Source organism: Acanthaster planci, linkage group LG01 (assembly GCF_054643075.1).
Source record: "Acanthaster planci isolate LZ-2023a linkage group LG01, COTS_SCS, whole genome shotgun sequence".
Taxonomy (NCBI): Eukaryota; Metazoa; Echinodermata; class Asteroidea; order Valvatida; family Acanthasteridae; genus Acanthaster; species Acanthaster planci.
Window position 1 is genome coordinate 16,468,171 of NC_141777.1, and position 17,512 is coordinate 16,485,682.

The 17,512-nt window shown below is 41.8% G+C and overlaps 1 protein-coding gene and 1 long non-coding RNA gene across 3 annotated transcripts in view; both read right to left on the minus strand.

Moving 5' to 3' along the window:
• The window catches only part of snx6 (sorting nexin 6), a 62,219-nt gene that overhangs the window by 25,448 nt on the left and 19,259 nt on the right, over positions 1-17,512 (minus strand). For both annotated transcript variants that reach the window (XM_022255278.2, XM_022255279.2), the window contains exons 6-9: positions 14,715-14,838; positions 13,618-13,713; positions 12,917-13,022; positions 4,195-4,270 (exon numbers count right to left, since the gene is read on the minus strand). In XM_022255278.2, the coding sequence (XP_022110970.1) occupies positions 4,195-4,270; positions 12,917-13,022; positions 13,618-13,713; positions 14,715-14,838 (402 nt within the window). The remainder of the gene's footprint in view (positions 1-4,194; positions 4,271-12,916; positions 13,023-13,617; positions 13,714-14,714; positions 14,839-17,512) is intronic.
• Positions 363-4,183, minus strand: LOC147800476 (uncharacterized). Its single transcript, XR_015424297.1, has 2 exons — positions 2,283-4,183; positions 363-1,181 (listed from the first exon to the last, which is right to left on the minus strand). It is a non-coding gene; the product is annotated as an uncharacterized LOC147800476 (long non-coding RNA).

A 17,512-nucleotide genomic window follows, 5' to 3' on the forward strand; every position in this document is an offset into this window, starting at 1 on the left:
TACTCAATGCTCAATAAGGGCACAATTTTGCGCAGAAGGTTTTGTGTACGTGAAGTTATAAGGTAGAATAATGGACCGTAACAGGTTTCTTTAATACCAGGCTCACACCGATAATGATGCCATAAAGCATTTGCTGCTATAAAATTTGCCAGGGAGCAAACATGTTAAACATTTGCCAACTCTCAAATAATCGGCACAAACGTAACATGATTGTTTTTGTCTTAAGTTGGTGCCGAATTTGTGCTGCAAATTTTCAAACTAAACACCCACTGCACAAAATTCACAGCTGATAATGCTTCCTGAAGTCAAAACTGCATTTCAACAAGTTTAAATCCACAAAAAGAATGTACTATGCAGATGTTTCTCGGAGTCAATCATTTTATTCCAACAGCCTCCTGTCCGTGAAAAGAATGCAATATGTAAATGTATCTCCTACTCGATCATGTTTTCCCACATCGTCCAGTCCGCTTAAAGAATGTAAATATGTATCTGTATCTCGTGACACAGTTTCTCTGCAACAATAGTGCCCGACCGGGACAGCTCATTGACTCCTTGCACACTTGAGTGTGCACAGGCGTGGAGTTCACTAACTTTCCAGCCCCTTAGCAACGACAGACTTGCCTTTAAAAAAGCAGACTTTTCGTGGAAGACCGGTAAAGCCGTACTGGTAAGCCCCCTTAAACGGAGAATGGTCAGGCTGGAGAGGACTCGGATGCATGCCAAGTTTTGGCTGGAGACTAAAATATCTCCACACATGAAAGATTAAGCGATCATCCTCCTCAGAAGACAATGCTGGTTGCCTGGGCGGGGACACGGCAGTGCCTCGTTCCAAGCCATGTGCAGTCCCATGGGGAGCGGCCTTCTCCCAATGGAGAACGCCTGGCTGGTGCGATTCTGGTGTGGAACCCTGCCCAGTGTCAACATAGATTACGGCCAGAGAGAGCAGATGGGGCTGGAAATGGGTCCAGGGTGGTGGAGGCCAGTGGGGGTCTAACGCCAAGGCAGGAAGCGATGGTGGTCATTAATGGACTGGAACGCTGACATCCAAGCCACAGAGGTATGTTCATTGTGGTCAAAGTGGTGCTTCTTCTTGGGCTTCGAGGAATTGGATGAAGAAGAGGAGCGCTTGTGCTTGCCTTTCCATTGGCAGGCAACCCAGCAGCAGAAGAAGCAGTGATAATCTGCAAAGACAGTTGATAAGGGCAGCAACTGTTCAGGTTAAACACAACAATCATACAGACTGAAGGAAGATTTATTCTGATTTGAATTGAACCGATTCTGACAAGAGACAATGAATAACGTCTTACCTGCCAGCATTTGTCAAAACATAGTACATTTTGATTGAGTGTTCTAGTATTTGTATCTTTTCTAGTCGAATCCCTAACACAGGCTAAGATGCCTGAGCGAATGATCTGGACCTTCAAGGATGCTTCTGATGATTGCAAGGAGGCAATTCATGCCTCGTAGAAAACACGATGAAGCACTCAGTGATGAGGACATTTTTATTAGGCTATGCAGTTTCATTTTAATAATATCTGACAAGTAGTGAGCATTAAGATGTAAAAATTCCCAACACATATGCTACGTATCAATTTTGCAAGCATTCACCTTGCTGAAGGGAGATCATAAAACTGTGAAAAAAAATGCTGTTTCAAAAAAGAACTTGTTAACAGCAGTACCTTCAAACCCTCTGAATTTCAAATCATGTAACACAACTGAGATAAAGTGTCACTAATTTTTATTGAGCAAATTTTTATAGTTTTCCTCTTTGAGCTTTGTTGACTGCAGTTGAGTAATAAAAAGCGTACTCAATTTCATTAGTGGGGTTATCTACCTTTAAAACTGTTGAGGTCTGAAAAATGAGTACATACAGGAAATCTTGACCCATGTAAAGAAGTCGTAATCGAACTTGGAAAGAATGAGATATGTAAAAGTCTTTACTGATTAAATAACTGATTGACCTTCTGAACTAAAAATTGGCAAATGCGATCGGCAAAACTTTCCCAGCAAAAAATTAAGCTTGTTAGTGACAAAACTGAAAAATTACATCGAGTCTTTGACTACTGGAAGTCAACAAGAATGTCCCATCCAGCCATGCATGTAGTGTGTATGTTAAACATTTTTATATTGCAGACTTTAATATGACAGCCATTTTATTCTCACCCATTACTTCATTTTTCATCCAACTGAAAGAGTCCCCAGAAAAAGCTATGTTTGTCTCCTGACAAACAGAACATTCGTCTCATCTTTGTTTTCTCAATCAGATCACATTGCACGCTTACTTTTCATGTACAGCACATCATGGGCCGGTTTGCCTGGATTGCGATCAGGTATCCTTACACTGGTTCACACCATACAGTAGGCAAGTTTTGGTGTCTGTAAACCAGCAGTCTTGGCAGCATTAGCACATGCATAGTAATGCTGGCAAAAAGGTGTTTCAGTTCAGAAACTGTGATTTTAAAAAAAGACATTCGGTGGGTATACATGAATAAAAGGGTTACGTTTACAGGAGATTCTCGTCCATAATTATGCAAATATATTACATGAATGTCTGGAACTTATTGTGCATCATGGTATTTTACTCACTAAGACAAACTAATTTCAGACAAAAAAATTGAATTATTCAACCATATTTTTAGTCCATGTGCATGTGTCTGTAGCCACATTCCTACGTGAGGGGCCTGCAGATATCAGACCAAGCTGAATAAGTAAGGTCATTTTAACATACTGTTTTGTGGCTCATCGCCATGGGGGAGACTGTTATCTTTGGTGCAACTTGGGTCTACATAATTCCACTGATTTGTGGAGTGTACTTTGTGCCAACTTGCACCTGGGGGGGGGAAGAAAGAGTGTTCAAGCAACTTAATATTTTGGATCATAATAACCACTATTTTGCACCTTGTCTGAAGTTACCCTATGTTCAAACACCAAGCATTCTCGAGGGTGCTCGTCCAACTTTGATAAAAGCACTATTAGGACATCGGCTCTCCCACAATCGTGCTCGATGGCTGCTCGATTTCTCCCGCTCAAAGACTGTTCCATCTTTCCATTTGATGCAGGCTCGATCTCTGCTCGATATGTTCTCGATCTCTGCTCAATATGTTCTTGATCTCCGTTCAAAGTGTGCTTGATCTCCACTCGAAGCATTTTCGGTCTCCACTCCCTACATCTTCTACAGCTTCTGCTCAATCTTCGGCATCGAGCAGCTCTATAATCGAGGCTTTTGAGCAGTTCGATATGTAACCTCAATTATGAAATGGAGTGTACATGTATGGGTCTTGACGCAATAAGAGCCAGGGGACATTAACGATAGGGAAATGAGTCAAAACAGAATCAATCAAAAATTACTTAAAACAAAGGAATGACACATAAATATGGGGAAATCAATGCAATGCAATGAAAAGGAATTTATTTGATGTTACAGTTGATAGGGTTACCAAAGAAGGTATAGTGAAACAGAAAACTCAAAAAATTCGAGGATGCCAAAAATGACACTTCCATTAGCAATGGCACTAAAGAAGGATGAACATGTAAGCGGTGCCATACTGCATTGTAGCACTAGAGGGCGCGATACAGTTGACCAAGTTTTAAGCAGATGGTGAAAGGCATGAAAGGAAATTAGCTTATCAAGTAGTGACTGTTTGGGTAGGATGAAGGGTAGTGGACTGCAAGATTTAATTGGCCTTGTCAGACCTAAAGTGTTCAGTTCAAGTGTCTCCTCAATTTGATTATTTCCACTTCTGCACTGGTTATAATTCACTTTGGGCTGTCACTGTACATGTATCAGTTGCCAGTCTCATTCACAGACTTGATTTTTTGTTGATCTAGTTCATATCTGAATGACTGGGTTCAATCTTAGAGCACTGATTGATTCCTGTTTTTAACACTGTGAGATTCCTTGACAGCTGGAATGGCATAGTGCCCTTCATTAGTTCCCTAATCCTTTTGATAGGATGTAAGCAGCAGAGAAACGAAACAAAACAAAACAACACAAAGTAAAAATTTTGTTCTCAAACTCTACCGAAAAAAGAAACCGCATCTGGTATGCTACAGTTATAACAGGAGAAATGTGATAGTCAAAAATCAAATAATAATTAGTTGTTTTAACAAAATAATTTAACAATTTTAGTAATATTTCTAAAATTTTTGACTGGTGTTATAATTCCAATTCATGTTATGTATCGGGCAACTTACTTATCCAAGTCGGTCTTTTCTGCAGTTGCCAGACCAAGTAGTCCTCCTGAAATTTTGATATAGGATGCTGCAACATCTAAAGAAAGAACAGAAAGTAACGAAATATTTACAGTGCCATACACATAATCCGTCAAAGACCCGGGTTATTTTGGCCAATCCCATAGTAGGTGGAGGGATTCTGCTCTTGCTTCCCCCACTAGAACTTAGCTGTAGCCACGCTCGATTTTTAAAACTTAGCGTGCATGTAAAGACACTCCTTATCATTGCAATTGTGAAGTTTGTGGTCACTCAGACATATGGGTTTTGTTGTTATACGGTCATTTGAAGTTCAAGGCAACACATGTGCCAGCCCTGTTCATTGAGCAACACAGTGAATATACATTTTTGTCTTATCCGTCTTGCAAATGTGGCCACTACACAAGAACTATATGTTTGATTTTCACAAAATTGGTGTAACAGTGACTGCAAAGAGTTACTAAGAAGACCATTGAAGGTTCACCTCCTGAAAATAATGCACTGCAGGGATATCGGATAAAATGTTGAGAGGGCCAGATTCTGCCCCCTGGCTCTTTTGGGGTTAAACTCCTCCCCCCACATGGAGTAGGTCGGGTCACCTAGTGGTATATACTTACTCCTGCCCAGCCTACATATGCAAATATCCCATGTGCCTATTACACTTCATTGGAAAGACTTAAGCATACTGCCCCTTGACCCTCCACAATGCACTGTGGTCCTGACGCCAAATTTGTCCTTTTCAAAGTGGTGAAAACCACCAGAGCCAAAGTGGGGAAGGATGGGCGGGAGCAGCTGGACAGGGGTAACACTAGGAGACCTGACCCACACCACGTGGGGGAGGAGTCTCCTGTGTTCACATACCCCTGCCCAGCCTACATATGCAGAGTGGCATCAAACCCCGGAGGTGGGTTGACGACAGGAGTGTAGTTACTAAATGCAAAATAAGGCAGGTGTCACAACAGCAAGCACTCACCAGGAGAAACTCTTTAAGTCGAAGTATAATGATAAATAATAACAATAATAATTGACATTTATAAAGCGCCCAATCCATCAAGCTGGTCCCAGGCGCTGTACATCAAAATATAGATACATAAATATAACCTACATGTACCATAATCAAAATCAATACTAAGAAACTAAAAATGCTTGTTTAAAAAGGTGCGTCTTCAGCCCGGTCTTAAAACTCTCCACATTCCTAGACTCTCTAAGATGAACTTCAAGCTGGTTCCAGAGACACGGACCAGCCACAGAAAACATCCTCTTGCCAGCAGAAGACAGCCTAGTTTTTGGAAGAGTAAGCTTAGACGAGTCCAGGGCGGAACGAGTGAATCGACTGGGAGTCCTAGTATCAGCACTGGACATTGTCCGGACTGCCTAGAGCAGGGTCACTCTGCCATGGGCTGTTTCGTTCTGCAGAGCATCTTTCAGGTAGCACTCGGTGAAGGTAGACGGAGATTTCCAGCAAGCCATCGGGCAGATTTCACCCAGAGGGACTCCGCTGAAGTACGACCAGGATGTAGAGGCGGACCGAACGTCATGGGCCCTGACCTAAGATTGGGTCGTTTCATGTTGTGCCGCCCAGTCTCGGTTAACAAACATAATGGCCTAGACCGTCCATCCGGCAATAGTGTCCTTTGATGCCAGTTGAAAGGGTTTTGTTGTGGTGACGAAGAGCTGGGAATTTGATTCTCGTCAATGCTTGGTCCTGGCAATATACCAATTGAGAGTCTGGACCGGACACCATCTCTTGTCAGAGTCGTCTCACGAAAGTGAGGCTATGAGGGGAACAAATATGTCGGGAGGCCGGAAGGTAGGCGTTTGGTTTTTCGACAGAAACCCGATGGTAAGGATAAGGCAAACCCTGTGTGGCTCTAAGTGGATGTGACCATCGGCAATCGACAGGGCATGTAGCTCGCTACCTCATCTCGATGAATTGACTGCAAGGAGGAATGCCAGTTTGATGCTGAGATGGAGGTCAGACACATCGGACAGCAGTTCAAAGGGGGGACCAGCAAGAACATGTAGGATGCTTCCGAGGTCCCAAGATAAGACAAAGCGTTTGACGTAAGGATGCTTGACAAACATTCCTAAAAGGAGATACTGGATAACAGCATTGTCGGAGAGAGTTGAGCCATAGCTGAAAACTGAGTGGACAGCCAGCAAGGAGAACCAGTAGTTGCAGATAGCGGCTGTCTGGAGGCCCGTGTGGAACAGATACATAAAAAAGTCTTCAACGAAACTCACAGGAGCTTCGGTTGGAGAAACATCCCCCAATGATGAAGTTTCAGACATCGGAGGGCTCGATGAGGCATTGGGTCTGTGGGTAGGGCGTTGACATCTACCGCAGGCATTAACGAACAAAAAAACAGTAGGGAGAATAAAACACAAATGGTAGGCTGATCGCGTTTTATTTACCGGGATAGTTCCAGATAATGGTACAGAGACGCCTGTATAGCAGATTTCTGTTCCCCACCTAGCTGGCCCCCAGGCATGGGAGTCACGGGTGCTAACTAGCAGTCTGATGTGTAGTGTAGCGGTAGGCCTATGAGCTATTGTTCGAGCCACGATCAGGGTTTAGTATGCGTGACCCAGACTTGCATTTACTATAAATGTACATGTATAGGGGCCGTATGAGCAAATGACTTAAGGCGGCCCGGTAGAGTATACAGTGTACATGTAACACCTGCATGCCTGGATGCCCCAAAAAGTGGGCAAATCAAAGCAGAAGTGTAGGCCTGAGTAAGAAACGTCACCACATAGTAAAACAAATTGGTCAGACAGTGTTGCACATTTGTTAATTGCCCAATCTTGGTTAGAATTACCACATTGTTGGTTAATTTCCATCACTGTTGGTCAAACATTGACCAAGGATTAGGAAGAATTTGCACAAGGTCAGGAAGTTGATATTTACACCAATATAGGGGAAAATATCAATCAAAAGATGAACAACCTTTTCACAGTGCAGTTGTACCTAATACAGAAAAGGAGATGCCAACAGGCATACTATGTTCACAGGTTGGAGTTGGATGTGAGTCGTAGGTAGAACCCGGATAAGTTGAAGAAATATTATTGAATTTATTAAGTGCAAACTCAATTCAAAAATAAAATGAATGGGTGTCTGTGCATTGAACGGACAGAGCCAGATGTGAAGCCAGAAATGAAGCCGGAAGCGGAGCCGGCTACAAATCCAGGTGAGGATTGGATGGAGATCCTCACGTGGGGGGATTTGGGCAGGAGCAGTCGCCGGGGGAGTGGAGGTTGACTCGAGGCGGCTGACTATAATGGGCAGCGTCCCTGAGGGAGTGGACCACTGTCACCAAATTAGATGAAGAAATAGATGTATTTTGCTTAAGTGTAGAGCAAGATTTTTGAATTTGAACCCTGCAGAAGAGGATTAGTGTCTAGACTTCTTATGTGAGGTTGATTCGGCCGAAGAACCTGAAGGAAGAACCTGAAAACCTGCAGCGTCAGCAGCATGCCCAGAATGCAGGCCATGATTGGCTGAAGCAGGCTGAGCTGCCAGGGAGCTGTAACGGAAGCACACTGGTCAGATAGCCCTAGCCAGTAGCCAGAAGCCATGGTGATGAATGGAATTTGAATTCACGGACATGGTGTGTGGTGGTTGTTGTTGCTGGCCCAGGAGGTGTGGGGCCATCCTGGTATGTAGCCCCTGTGTGTAGCCTGGTGAACCATACTGATGAATAGATGTCTTTTACGGTAGGCTCTGGTAGTAGGGAGACCGCCAAAGGACTTAAGGCCCCCCCAGACCCGGCTAGCCGAAGAGAAGGTTTACTAGCCTCGAGTGCAGCACCACTCTGCACTAACGTTGACTGTGATGCATTCTGGTGGTGACCAGGGAATCTAAATGTTAGCCCAGTGCCTGAAGTGTGGCGTTGCAGCTAGCCTTAACTAAAGAGGGACCAGTCCTGTCAGCACAAAGTGAGGCTGCATGCCGTGCTGTACACTCGCCCGTAGCAGCAGGAGTAGAGCGCAGCGAACCCGCTGTGGAGCCTGTTGCCCACTTGGAGGGGTACTCTGGCTGATTTCCGAGCAGAAGCAGCATGGCCAGTAGAAGCATGGCGAGCAGAAGCAAAGGAACCCGGCAGGTGGTGGCCATCGCCATGCCAGCGTATGGGCGTCCCTAGAATTCTACGATTCTCATATTCAACCAACCCTTATTTTTGTCTTGACATAAATAAAAAGAAAACAGTTAAGGCTTCTAAGGCACGGATACTGTTTGGACACTGGAGTCCGCTGAGGGAGAAAGCTTTCTGCAGTGTGCTGAGTTGCGCCAACCCTGTCTGGAATTTCCTTTAAAGACCAACTCCAACGATGTTGATTTTTCTCATATTGAATCCTATTCAGAAGTACCAAGTCTAATAAAACTGGCACATATATCAATATCTCCCTTGACTCATCAGCATGTAATGAATATTAGATGCGGACGACAGCACGAACTTGAAGAATATTCTCATTCTTCGGAAACTCGAAGAATTTCAATCCCGGTTCTTTTGCAGAATTTCTAGTACGTCCACCAAGACGCACTATTTAGGCACGAAAAAAGGAGCACAAACTCTTGACCAAAAAGAGATAATGCGGCACAGTAGAACCTGCACACAGATCGATCCCTGACACACGGTGCACGCACATGTAGATCCATTTTCATGTATATGTATGTTCGTAGCACAACCAGTCGTGCCACGGATACCAGTTTCAATGTTTTTTCCGGTACATCACACAAATTTCTTTTCTCAACAGCGCCACAACGTTCAAAAGTTTCAGCAAAATTACAAAAAATACAGATGCAATACAGACATGATTTGGAAATGAATATATGATTTATTAAATACTAAATGCAATAAGAGTTATTTTCAAAACTTTTAAAACAGTTGGAGTTGATCTTCAAAGAAATTCTGAGGAAAGCAAATAATTTTTACCCACCTCCCCCGACTGACCAAGTGGTCCAACTTTACCCAAGCTACCAGTAGAAATAAAAAAAATGAGAACCACAGCGTTAACTATGAAGTATGAGGCCCTCTTCTTACAGCAGAAAAGTGAACATGGGACCCTGGAGTTGTACCTCAGCACAATCATTTAATGAGTTGTGTTCTTTGTAATGCAGCACAATGTCCTTTAAATTTCACCCTGCCCATTCTTAAACCCTATTAACCAACTGCAAAAGCCAAATCAAGCAGACTGTCGATAATTTCCATTTCCACAATTTTCTTTTGAAAGTACTTGTTTTTTCCACACAGTTACATTTTTATCGATTCAACAAAGCTAAATTCCAAAACAAGCCACATCCAGTCCTGCTCTGGCCTCAACATATCAAATTTCAAGGTAATGTACTTTTTGTGATCAACGTGCCACTGATCTAGCCCTTGCTGGGCCAGGAGTGCCTTCACTCACAGTACCTCCTGCCCATGAAAGGCCCAGAGTGCCTAAAATCACAGCACAACTTCTGCCCTCACCGCGCCCAAATTTCCTCCGATCACAGCACTTCCACATCCTGCCCTTCCTGGTCCCAGAATATCCTCCAATCATCGCGTCCTGCCCTTAAATGACCCATGTAAATGTAAAGTGTACTGTGTGGTATGTACCAGTCTTCCAGTGCTAACGGTGTGAGTGCCATCTTCTATTTCCACTGCATTTCAAAAGCAAGCGCTGTCTTCCTATACCCAATGCCAACAAAAATCATGGAACAGTGGCCAACAATCAATCAGAATACTAACAGCCAAATTGTTTTTTTTTGCCCAAGTTAGTAAAGTCAAACCAAAAATGGAAAAGAGGTGAAGGGCTTTACTATATCAGGATTTGTAAATAGCAATGACTTGGGGAAAAATTTAACTACAACCATCTAAGTGGTGCAGATGGGCTGCCACATCTATCTTCGAGGAGAGAAAAAGGTTGGCAGGAATCTGGTGTTCCTCTCACTGTATATAACCAGTAAGATTGCCTTCTCCTGCAGAAAAGTCTATCTCGGCCTCCAAGTTTTGTGGATTGGACTTGTTATGAGGAATTTGAGTTGGTTTCAGTAATGTGTTGAACGAGATCCAAAAGACAAAGAAGCTAATAAGCTCCTGTCTCAGCATAAGAACTAGGCGAAAAATAAGTTTCTCGATTGTATCAATCCACTTTGCTTCAGTTCACTGGCATTTTTCTCCTCACCACTTCTGCCCGTAGGTTGTCATCACTAACGCAATGCAGATCTGTACGAAGGAGTGAACCAGAGGTTACGGAACATACCACTGCTAGGAAAAGACAGTTTTGCTGTCCAGTTCCTAAAACTGGAGGCTGTCAGAGGATGGTTAAGAGTGAGTTTCCATACATCTGAGTGCCACTGTAGCAAAGTCAGGTGACACGGGGGAGCCTTCCTTACATGCTTGTGCCAGAAACTCAGGGAGAAGAAGCATCATGGCACTGCATTTTGTTCCAAAGGGGCCGCTTTATCCTTCAATGTATTTTCTAAGGTATTTTTGTCTCTGTCAAGGAAAACAGCTTATTAAGATCTGACTTTATCAGCAGACATTTTGTCTTTGGATTTTTCTATTAACCCAACGTTCTCTATCCCATCAATTTACAACAGCAGAGTTTGTTGAAATTTGACGGGTTGAGTTCTGTGAACATACATGTATGAAACTTACTACATGAAGTGTTGGGTTATGACAGGATGAGTCCTGCAGGGCTTGAAATTAACAGGCGCAGGTCACTAAAATGCTCCCATTTGTCTCAGAAATGTGCCTGTAAATCATAAAGACAGGTGCACATACTTACACCTGTTTGATTCCATTATTGTAATGAAAAATACATGTACCTGAACATTTTTACTGTTTGTTTCTACTTTTGTCATGAAAAGTACCTGAACTTTATTACTTCACTTCAGATCAGCCCGGAACCGTAACACAGTAAAATTTTTTACGGTGTCACCGAGCAGTCTTGCATGCGATGCATGCACACACATGAACGTTCACATGCATACCAACGGCCAGTGTAACGATCTTGCTGAATGGTCTGCACAGTGGCCATGTCTGAATCGATACGGCTGGAATTTACACATGATTATATGGAAACTGGCCGCAACCACAACCCCCTAGACTCGTGCATTGGTGAGAAGCCGAGAACCTCTACCATTTCCATCTGAAGAAGGAGGTGTGATTCTGAAGCAAAAGCCCACAGGCTGAAACAGATTCGCCCTCAGTGGATGACAGGTCCCCATAATCCAATTCATGCAATCCTGAACCTGATCCAGGTCCCTGTGAGCTTAATGTGATAATACATTTGTCCACTGAGAGGCTGCTGAAGGTTTGTCCCTGGATGTCTCCTTAGGCAGGCAGCTTTGAACAGTCAGGTTTATTGGTGAAGAAGGTGGCAAATGCAAATCTACATCCCAATGAGTTGCTGCCGATGGAATCCTGGGGTCTAAGCTGTGAACTAGTGTGGAGATTGATTTAAAGGTCCGCACGACTCGAGGGGGGCAGATCTTCAAAGCGATGTTTCTTCCTGCTGCCAGAGTAGTCTCAAGAAGATGAGGAGTAGTAGGTGGAAAGGCTTGCAGTAGCACCATGCGAAGGAATAAATCTCTTATTAGTATGTGTGGTTCTGAAAAGAACCGGGAGTATACTCAACGTTCTAGAGTGCGTGCTCAATCTGTCGTGAGGACACAGTCCAAAACGTTGAGTATACTCCTGGTTCTTTTCAGAGCCACATATACTCATAAGAGATTTATTCCTTCGCATGGTACTACCGCAAACCTTTGCACTTTTGCCATCTTTCACCATAAATAGCCTGAAATTCCATCTCACAAGATGAAGAGTGTTCAAGTTTGTGTTTCTTCCAGGCCAAAGAGCCAGACTCAGATGTATGTGGGCTTCCCTGTCCTTCTGGAACAAGATACGACACGGTGCCATTAAAGTAGGCCCAGCTACTTCAAGGACTGGGCCTTGAAGAAGCTGGCAATGCAGGTGGAGGAGGCAGAGATGTTTTCAGCATTTAGGTGTTGGGCTATTGATGTGGGATTTGTGGCTGAGCCTAGGTGACCAGCACGTGTTGGGGCCGAGGAACAGCTTACCCCTTTCGCAGAAGCACCTCAGTTTCCCTGACTCAGTTTTGTCAGCTCACTCAGTGGAGAGCATGGGACATTGAGTCCTGACTAATGCAGACTGCTCTCAGAGGTCACCTGCTTGTGCCCTTCGAGCACTGGATGGTTGCTGCCTCCATACTGGGTTAGACCGGAGAAGGAAAAGGAATCAACATCCCAAGAACTGCCTCTCAACCTCTGGCAAACTACTAGAGTGTATTTAGAAGGGGAGCTGCAATGGATCTCTACATAGTCAAAGCAAGCATGGCAAGTAACCTGAAACTGTAAGAAATGGAGCAACAAAACATACAAAAATTCACACAAGAAAACATACCCTCACCCAGAATCCTTAAGATGATACATAGTTTTATCTACTAATCAAGCAGTTGATTGGAAATAAACATAGAGCTCATGTAGCAAATGAAAAACAGGAAACAGGAAATATGACAGTAACGGTGCTAAGAAAAACAACAAACATGGAGGCTATGCCGCAATGCACTGTGGTACATATGGATAAGGGTGCACTAGCAGTTGAGATTTATTTAAATGGAGTACTGGCGCTAGGAAAATATGCAAATTGTTGTTCAGGTAAGTTGAATGCAGTGGCCCGTTAAATTGTTCACAACTTACCTTTATGGCATCTTGTCATTCGATCTGATTTTGTGGTAGCATCCTTCACCTTGGTGTGATACTCAACTAAAAAATTTTTTTCATGCTCAAAGAAGGAATCCACATCCTTAAACGAAAAGTCAAACACAATGTGGAAAATTAATTTTCAAGGACAGACATTATTAATAATGGCATTAGGAGAGGATTAAAACAGAAAGAAACAAAATTCATTCCCTTTTTGATTTATTGGCTAGTACAGGTTACTGACACTGATACTGATTGCTGACAGAAGTAAAACTTCAGAGGAGTCACAACTTCATGATCAAGATTATTATAGAAACAGTATCATATCCAAGTCTTAGGCCCAAGGGGGCAACTTTTTTTTTTACCCATAAAAGATATCTTCTTTACCCTTCTCTTCCACCCCCTTTCCACAAAAGGTGTTAGTATTATTTCAGAAGTGTCACAGCTTTAAATTCCTGATAAACACGAATAAAAGTCACATGCTTAAGGCCTACCCCTACTTGATATACCACTGTATACAACCATTACAAGCCAAGGTATTCCTGAAATCTTAATTGCTTTTCAAAGATATGCAACCCAGCTTCGGGTCACTGACCCAAAGTTTTACTTTAAAACCTAAATTACAAACAGGAATAAATTCTTACAAATGTAAATAAAGAGGTTTCTTTTCTTAAAAGAAGTTAATATTTTACACAAACCTTTTGACCTGAAACAAGAACTTCATCCACAGACTTTGTGACAAACTTCACAAGACTTCCAAACTTCTCTTTTTTGTTTTTTCCACGGACATTCAACTGCAAGGAACAGGGTGGTAAACAAATGTGTGACCGTTTCAACTACAATTGTGTCCCCAAAGTATGTGTTTTGGTATATACATGTACACGTATCTTCACAAATTATTATTTAGATCACACAGGAAAGAATAATTTGAGATTTTAAGAAAGAAAGGAATGCTTTTAAAAGCACTACTTTAGATGCTTGTTTTGAATTATAGTCTAACTGGGCTTTTTCTACATGGAGTTCTTGCTTAGGCAGAACTATTTACTTGACCACAATACAGAGAATTCCTTTCTAATACAGAAATCTAGGCATCTAGTCAATTGCTAGTCCAGATTCTGGCTATTGTTTATCATTTTTTTCACCAACCTGCGCAAAAAATTCATACACATACAGTACATGTACGTGCCTTGACATAGAATGACATGGCACGCACACCCCAAAAAACGACATCATACTGATCATTGAAGGTCAAAGATTACTTAGTTAATATGAATATGTAAGTTTGTCTACAGTTATTATGTATGCAATAATTCTAGCACTGTCTGATCAGGTCAGACAAGCAGTAAGGTGTTTGTGAGCAAAGACAGTTGCCCATCAACTTAAACTTAAACATCATATGAAATGTAGACATTCCTTTTTTCTCCTGTGGTTAAGGTAAATGCTTGTTTTTCTCCCACTAGGATAACTCCTTCGAGCTGGATCTTAGATGATTTCCTGGACTGTTCCTCTTCACTTTTCCCATGGATAACCTTGACCCAAAAATGCCTCTGAAACTGTTTTTCAAAAAGGGGAAAACAGTGTGCGGATGTGTGCAAGTCCACACAATGCCATCGTACCTTGTATTATGTGGACTTCCTTTGTGCAGAAGTCCACACTATGTACGTCACGCCTGCACGAATTTACATGTCTTCATAGTTCAACTTTCAAGTGACCATTCATAAACAGAATATAAACAAATTATTGACACACAAATCAAGATGAAACATTTCATAACTAAAAACAAGTGTTACATTACCTCTCCCTTATACTCCAGGAAAACTTTGAAATTATGATCATTTCGGAGAGTTGGGTGTGCAGCTAGACGCTGCAAAAACACTTCATGCATGGCAACAGTCTTCTTAAATGTGGCAAGGTATTCTCTGTGGAATAAACATTGTTTAAAAAGTATTTCATTCAAGACATTACATGTACCAATACGTACCATCAATTTATACATACACATTTTGCCTTCAGGGTTCATTCTTGTAACTTCCCTACTCTATCCCTTCAAGAAAGGTTGAGCATTATACTTGTAGCTTTACTCTGTGTAACCCCAACAGACCTGGCTGCTGATGCATAGTGAAGGTGGTGTACTTTAATATTTACATGGTAGTACAACACAGTTTGAGAATACCAGGGAAAACAAAATGGAACCTAACTCTGGGCCAACTTTTGCCAACCTACATTGTTTTCCAAACAGAAAGATAATTTGTCAAATTTGTTATAGTTACAAATGAAGAAAAAAATTTATATGAGAAATCCTGCAACTGTATGTTAACCAGCGAGCACGCCCTGAAATTCAGAAGAATAGCTATTCTATCTGCCTTTACCTAAGTTGACCTATGGAATCTTCTCAAACACAATGAGAAAAATCAAGAAAACAAAGTTAAACACTGAATTCATTTTAAATAAATAATAAATCAGCCTCCTGAGACTATTCTGGTCTCTAAACTTCAATGTATTGACTATTTGACTGCACACTATACATGCCTCCCACATGTATTGTAAAATCAGCTTTAAGCAAATCTTACGACATCATCTTGGATAAATATTGCAATAATTACAGTAGATTCCCGTTACAGTGCTCTCAAGGGCACCTAACAAAATTGAGCATTATAACCGCACAGCACTATAACCAACATGTGCAACACACATGTGCCTCTATGTACATGTATAAATTCATGTATCTACACGTATGTCATGCATGTGAATTTCATTTACATGTACATGTGTTGGCAGATGTATGCACCATAATTTACGAAGTATATGCCTTGTATCCATTTATCTCAACATTTTCATGACACCGATAAAAAAACACAAAATCTCTTCAAAAACTGCCACAGGACCTCATACATGATGCATCGCGGCACACGCACTGCGTCTGCATCCACCACGACATCCTGACTGCTACTGTGTACCCCATTCATGGACAGTCCAATTGCTGTCTTTTCCCAATAACCATGCTGACCACAGAAAGTGATATGTCATTAGAAAATCCAAGTGAACACAGCTCTGACATGTCACGCCAAACACAATTGGCGAAGACGAGATTTGCTCCACAAAGATGGAAGATGTTTTTTAATTTAATGTTTTTCTTTTTCGGTTTTGATGTGCGTATTGATTAGTAGCTTTAACCCCTCAAATTTTCATAGAATGTTCTTTCCCCCTCCAACTTAAGTTGACAAGGCCATGATTCTTCTTCAAGAACGTTCTCAATGTATACACCCCTCCAGTTGGAGTCCTTTCATGCAGGTCTTTTGTGTAGTGGAACTATTTTTCTTTCACTGATAGAGAAGTATTGTTTAGAGCTGAATCAGAGATGGGAGTCCACTAGGAAGTTTTCTTAACCTCTCTTGACAAGTTGGTTAAATGTTCACTTCAGATGTGTTGAACAACAAACCAGAATTGAAGGTGAACCTGTGTCTGTGTCTCTTTCCTTTGTAAATTAGGTTAGCCAGGTTCTGGCAAAAAGCTGCTTCTCTTATTATTTAAAAATTAGCTTGAGCTTGTTGGAGTGAAGTGTGAAATGGAAGTGATGTGGAAAGTACCATAGCTAGGCTGAGAGTCAGAATGCCAGATGATTCCGCTGTGTCAGCATGACATTTGAGTAGCTCCCAAAAGCATTTTCTCGTTGGCCAGACGACACCATTAGAGGCACTTTTGCCCAGTAGGCACAAATTCAAGTGCCTCATCCAACAACTACGGTAACCTGCCAAGGTTAGAACAGAACCGAGGAAAACCCTGCCTGTCAGATTTTGTTGTCAAGGCCAGCAGTGGAGCAGAACTCACTCACCTTACGTACATTGCGGTGAAGAAACTGGTAAGTGTAAATACCCTATTTATTTGGCAGATTATTCTCTAAGTTCATTGATGTTTTGACAAGATGAACTTCCTTTCCTTCACTGAAAATATCAATAGAATTTGTGACTTTACAGTTACATTCGTCAAGGGTGAAGGATTCAGCTGTGTAATTTAATCCAAAAGCTATTAAGGACTATTTTGAAGTTTAAACTTTAGTGAGGAACTGACCTTTTTTCCAAATTAGAAATGTAGTACTTTCACGGTTTGGCCATTTCTTTAAATTTAGATATTAAGTAGTCACTTGTGATGTTGATCACAACTACCCTGCTATCCGTGCTACCCGGTGTCACAAATTGATTTTGACGACAGAATGTCTACAAATACTTGAGGGCAGTGCTGAGAATTGAGCAAGCAAGAGTTGACACACTGCAGGAGCCGGACTTTAACTATAAGGGACGTACTGTATTTTTTATGACAAAGAACTCTAATCATCTGTGATTGTAAGGAGCCTGAAATGATTTGTAAAGGGTCGCATTGATTTTGTGTTTCACTGATTGAATTTGATTTGTTTTCTTATTAATTAACTACATTAAATCAGATAACTGAGAATCAGAAACAAACAGACAGTTTAACAGTTGATTGTAAACCTCATTTTTGCCTACAACTTGTTAAAATCCTTGATTGAATTGTGTTCTTTTTATGCCTATGTATAAAGTTTTGTAAATAAAGCAGTTGTGAACCAGAAAGGAAGAA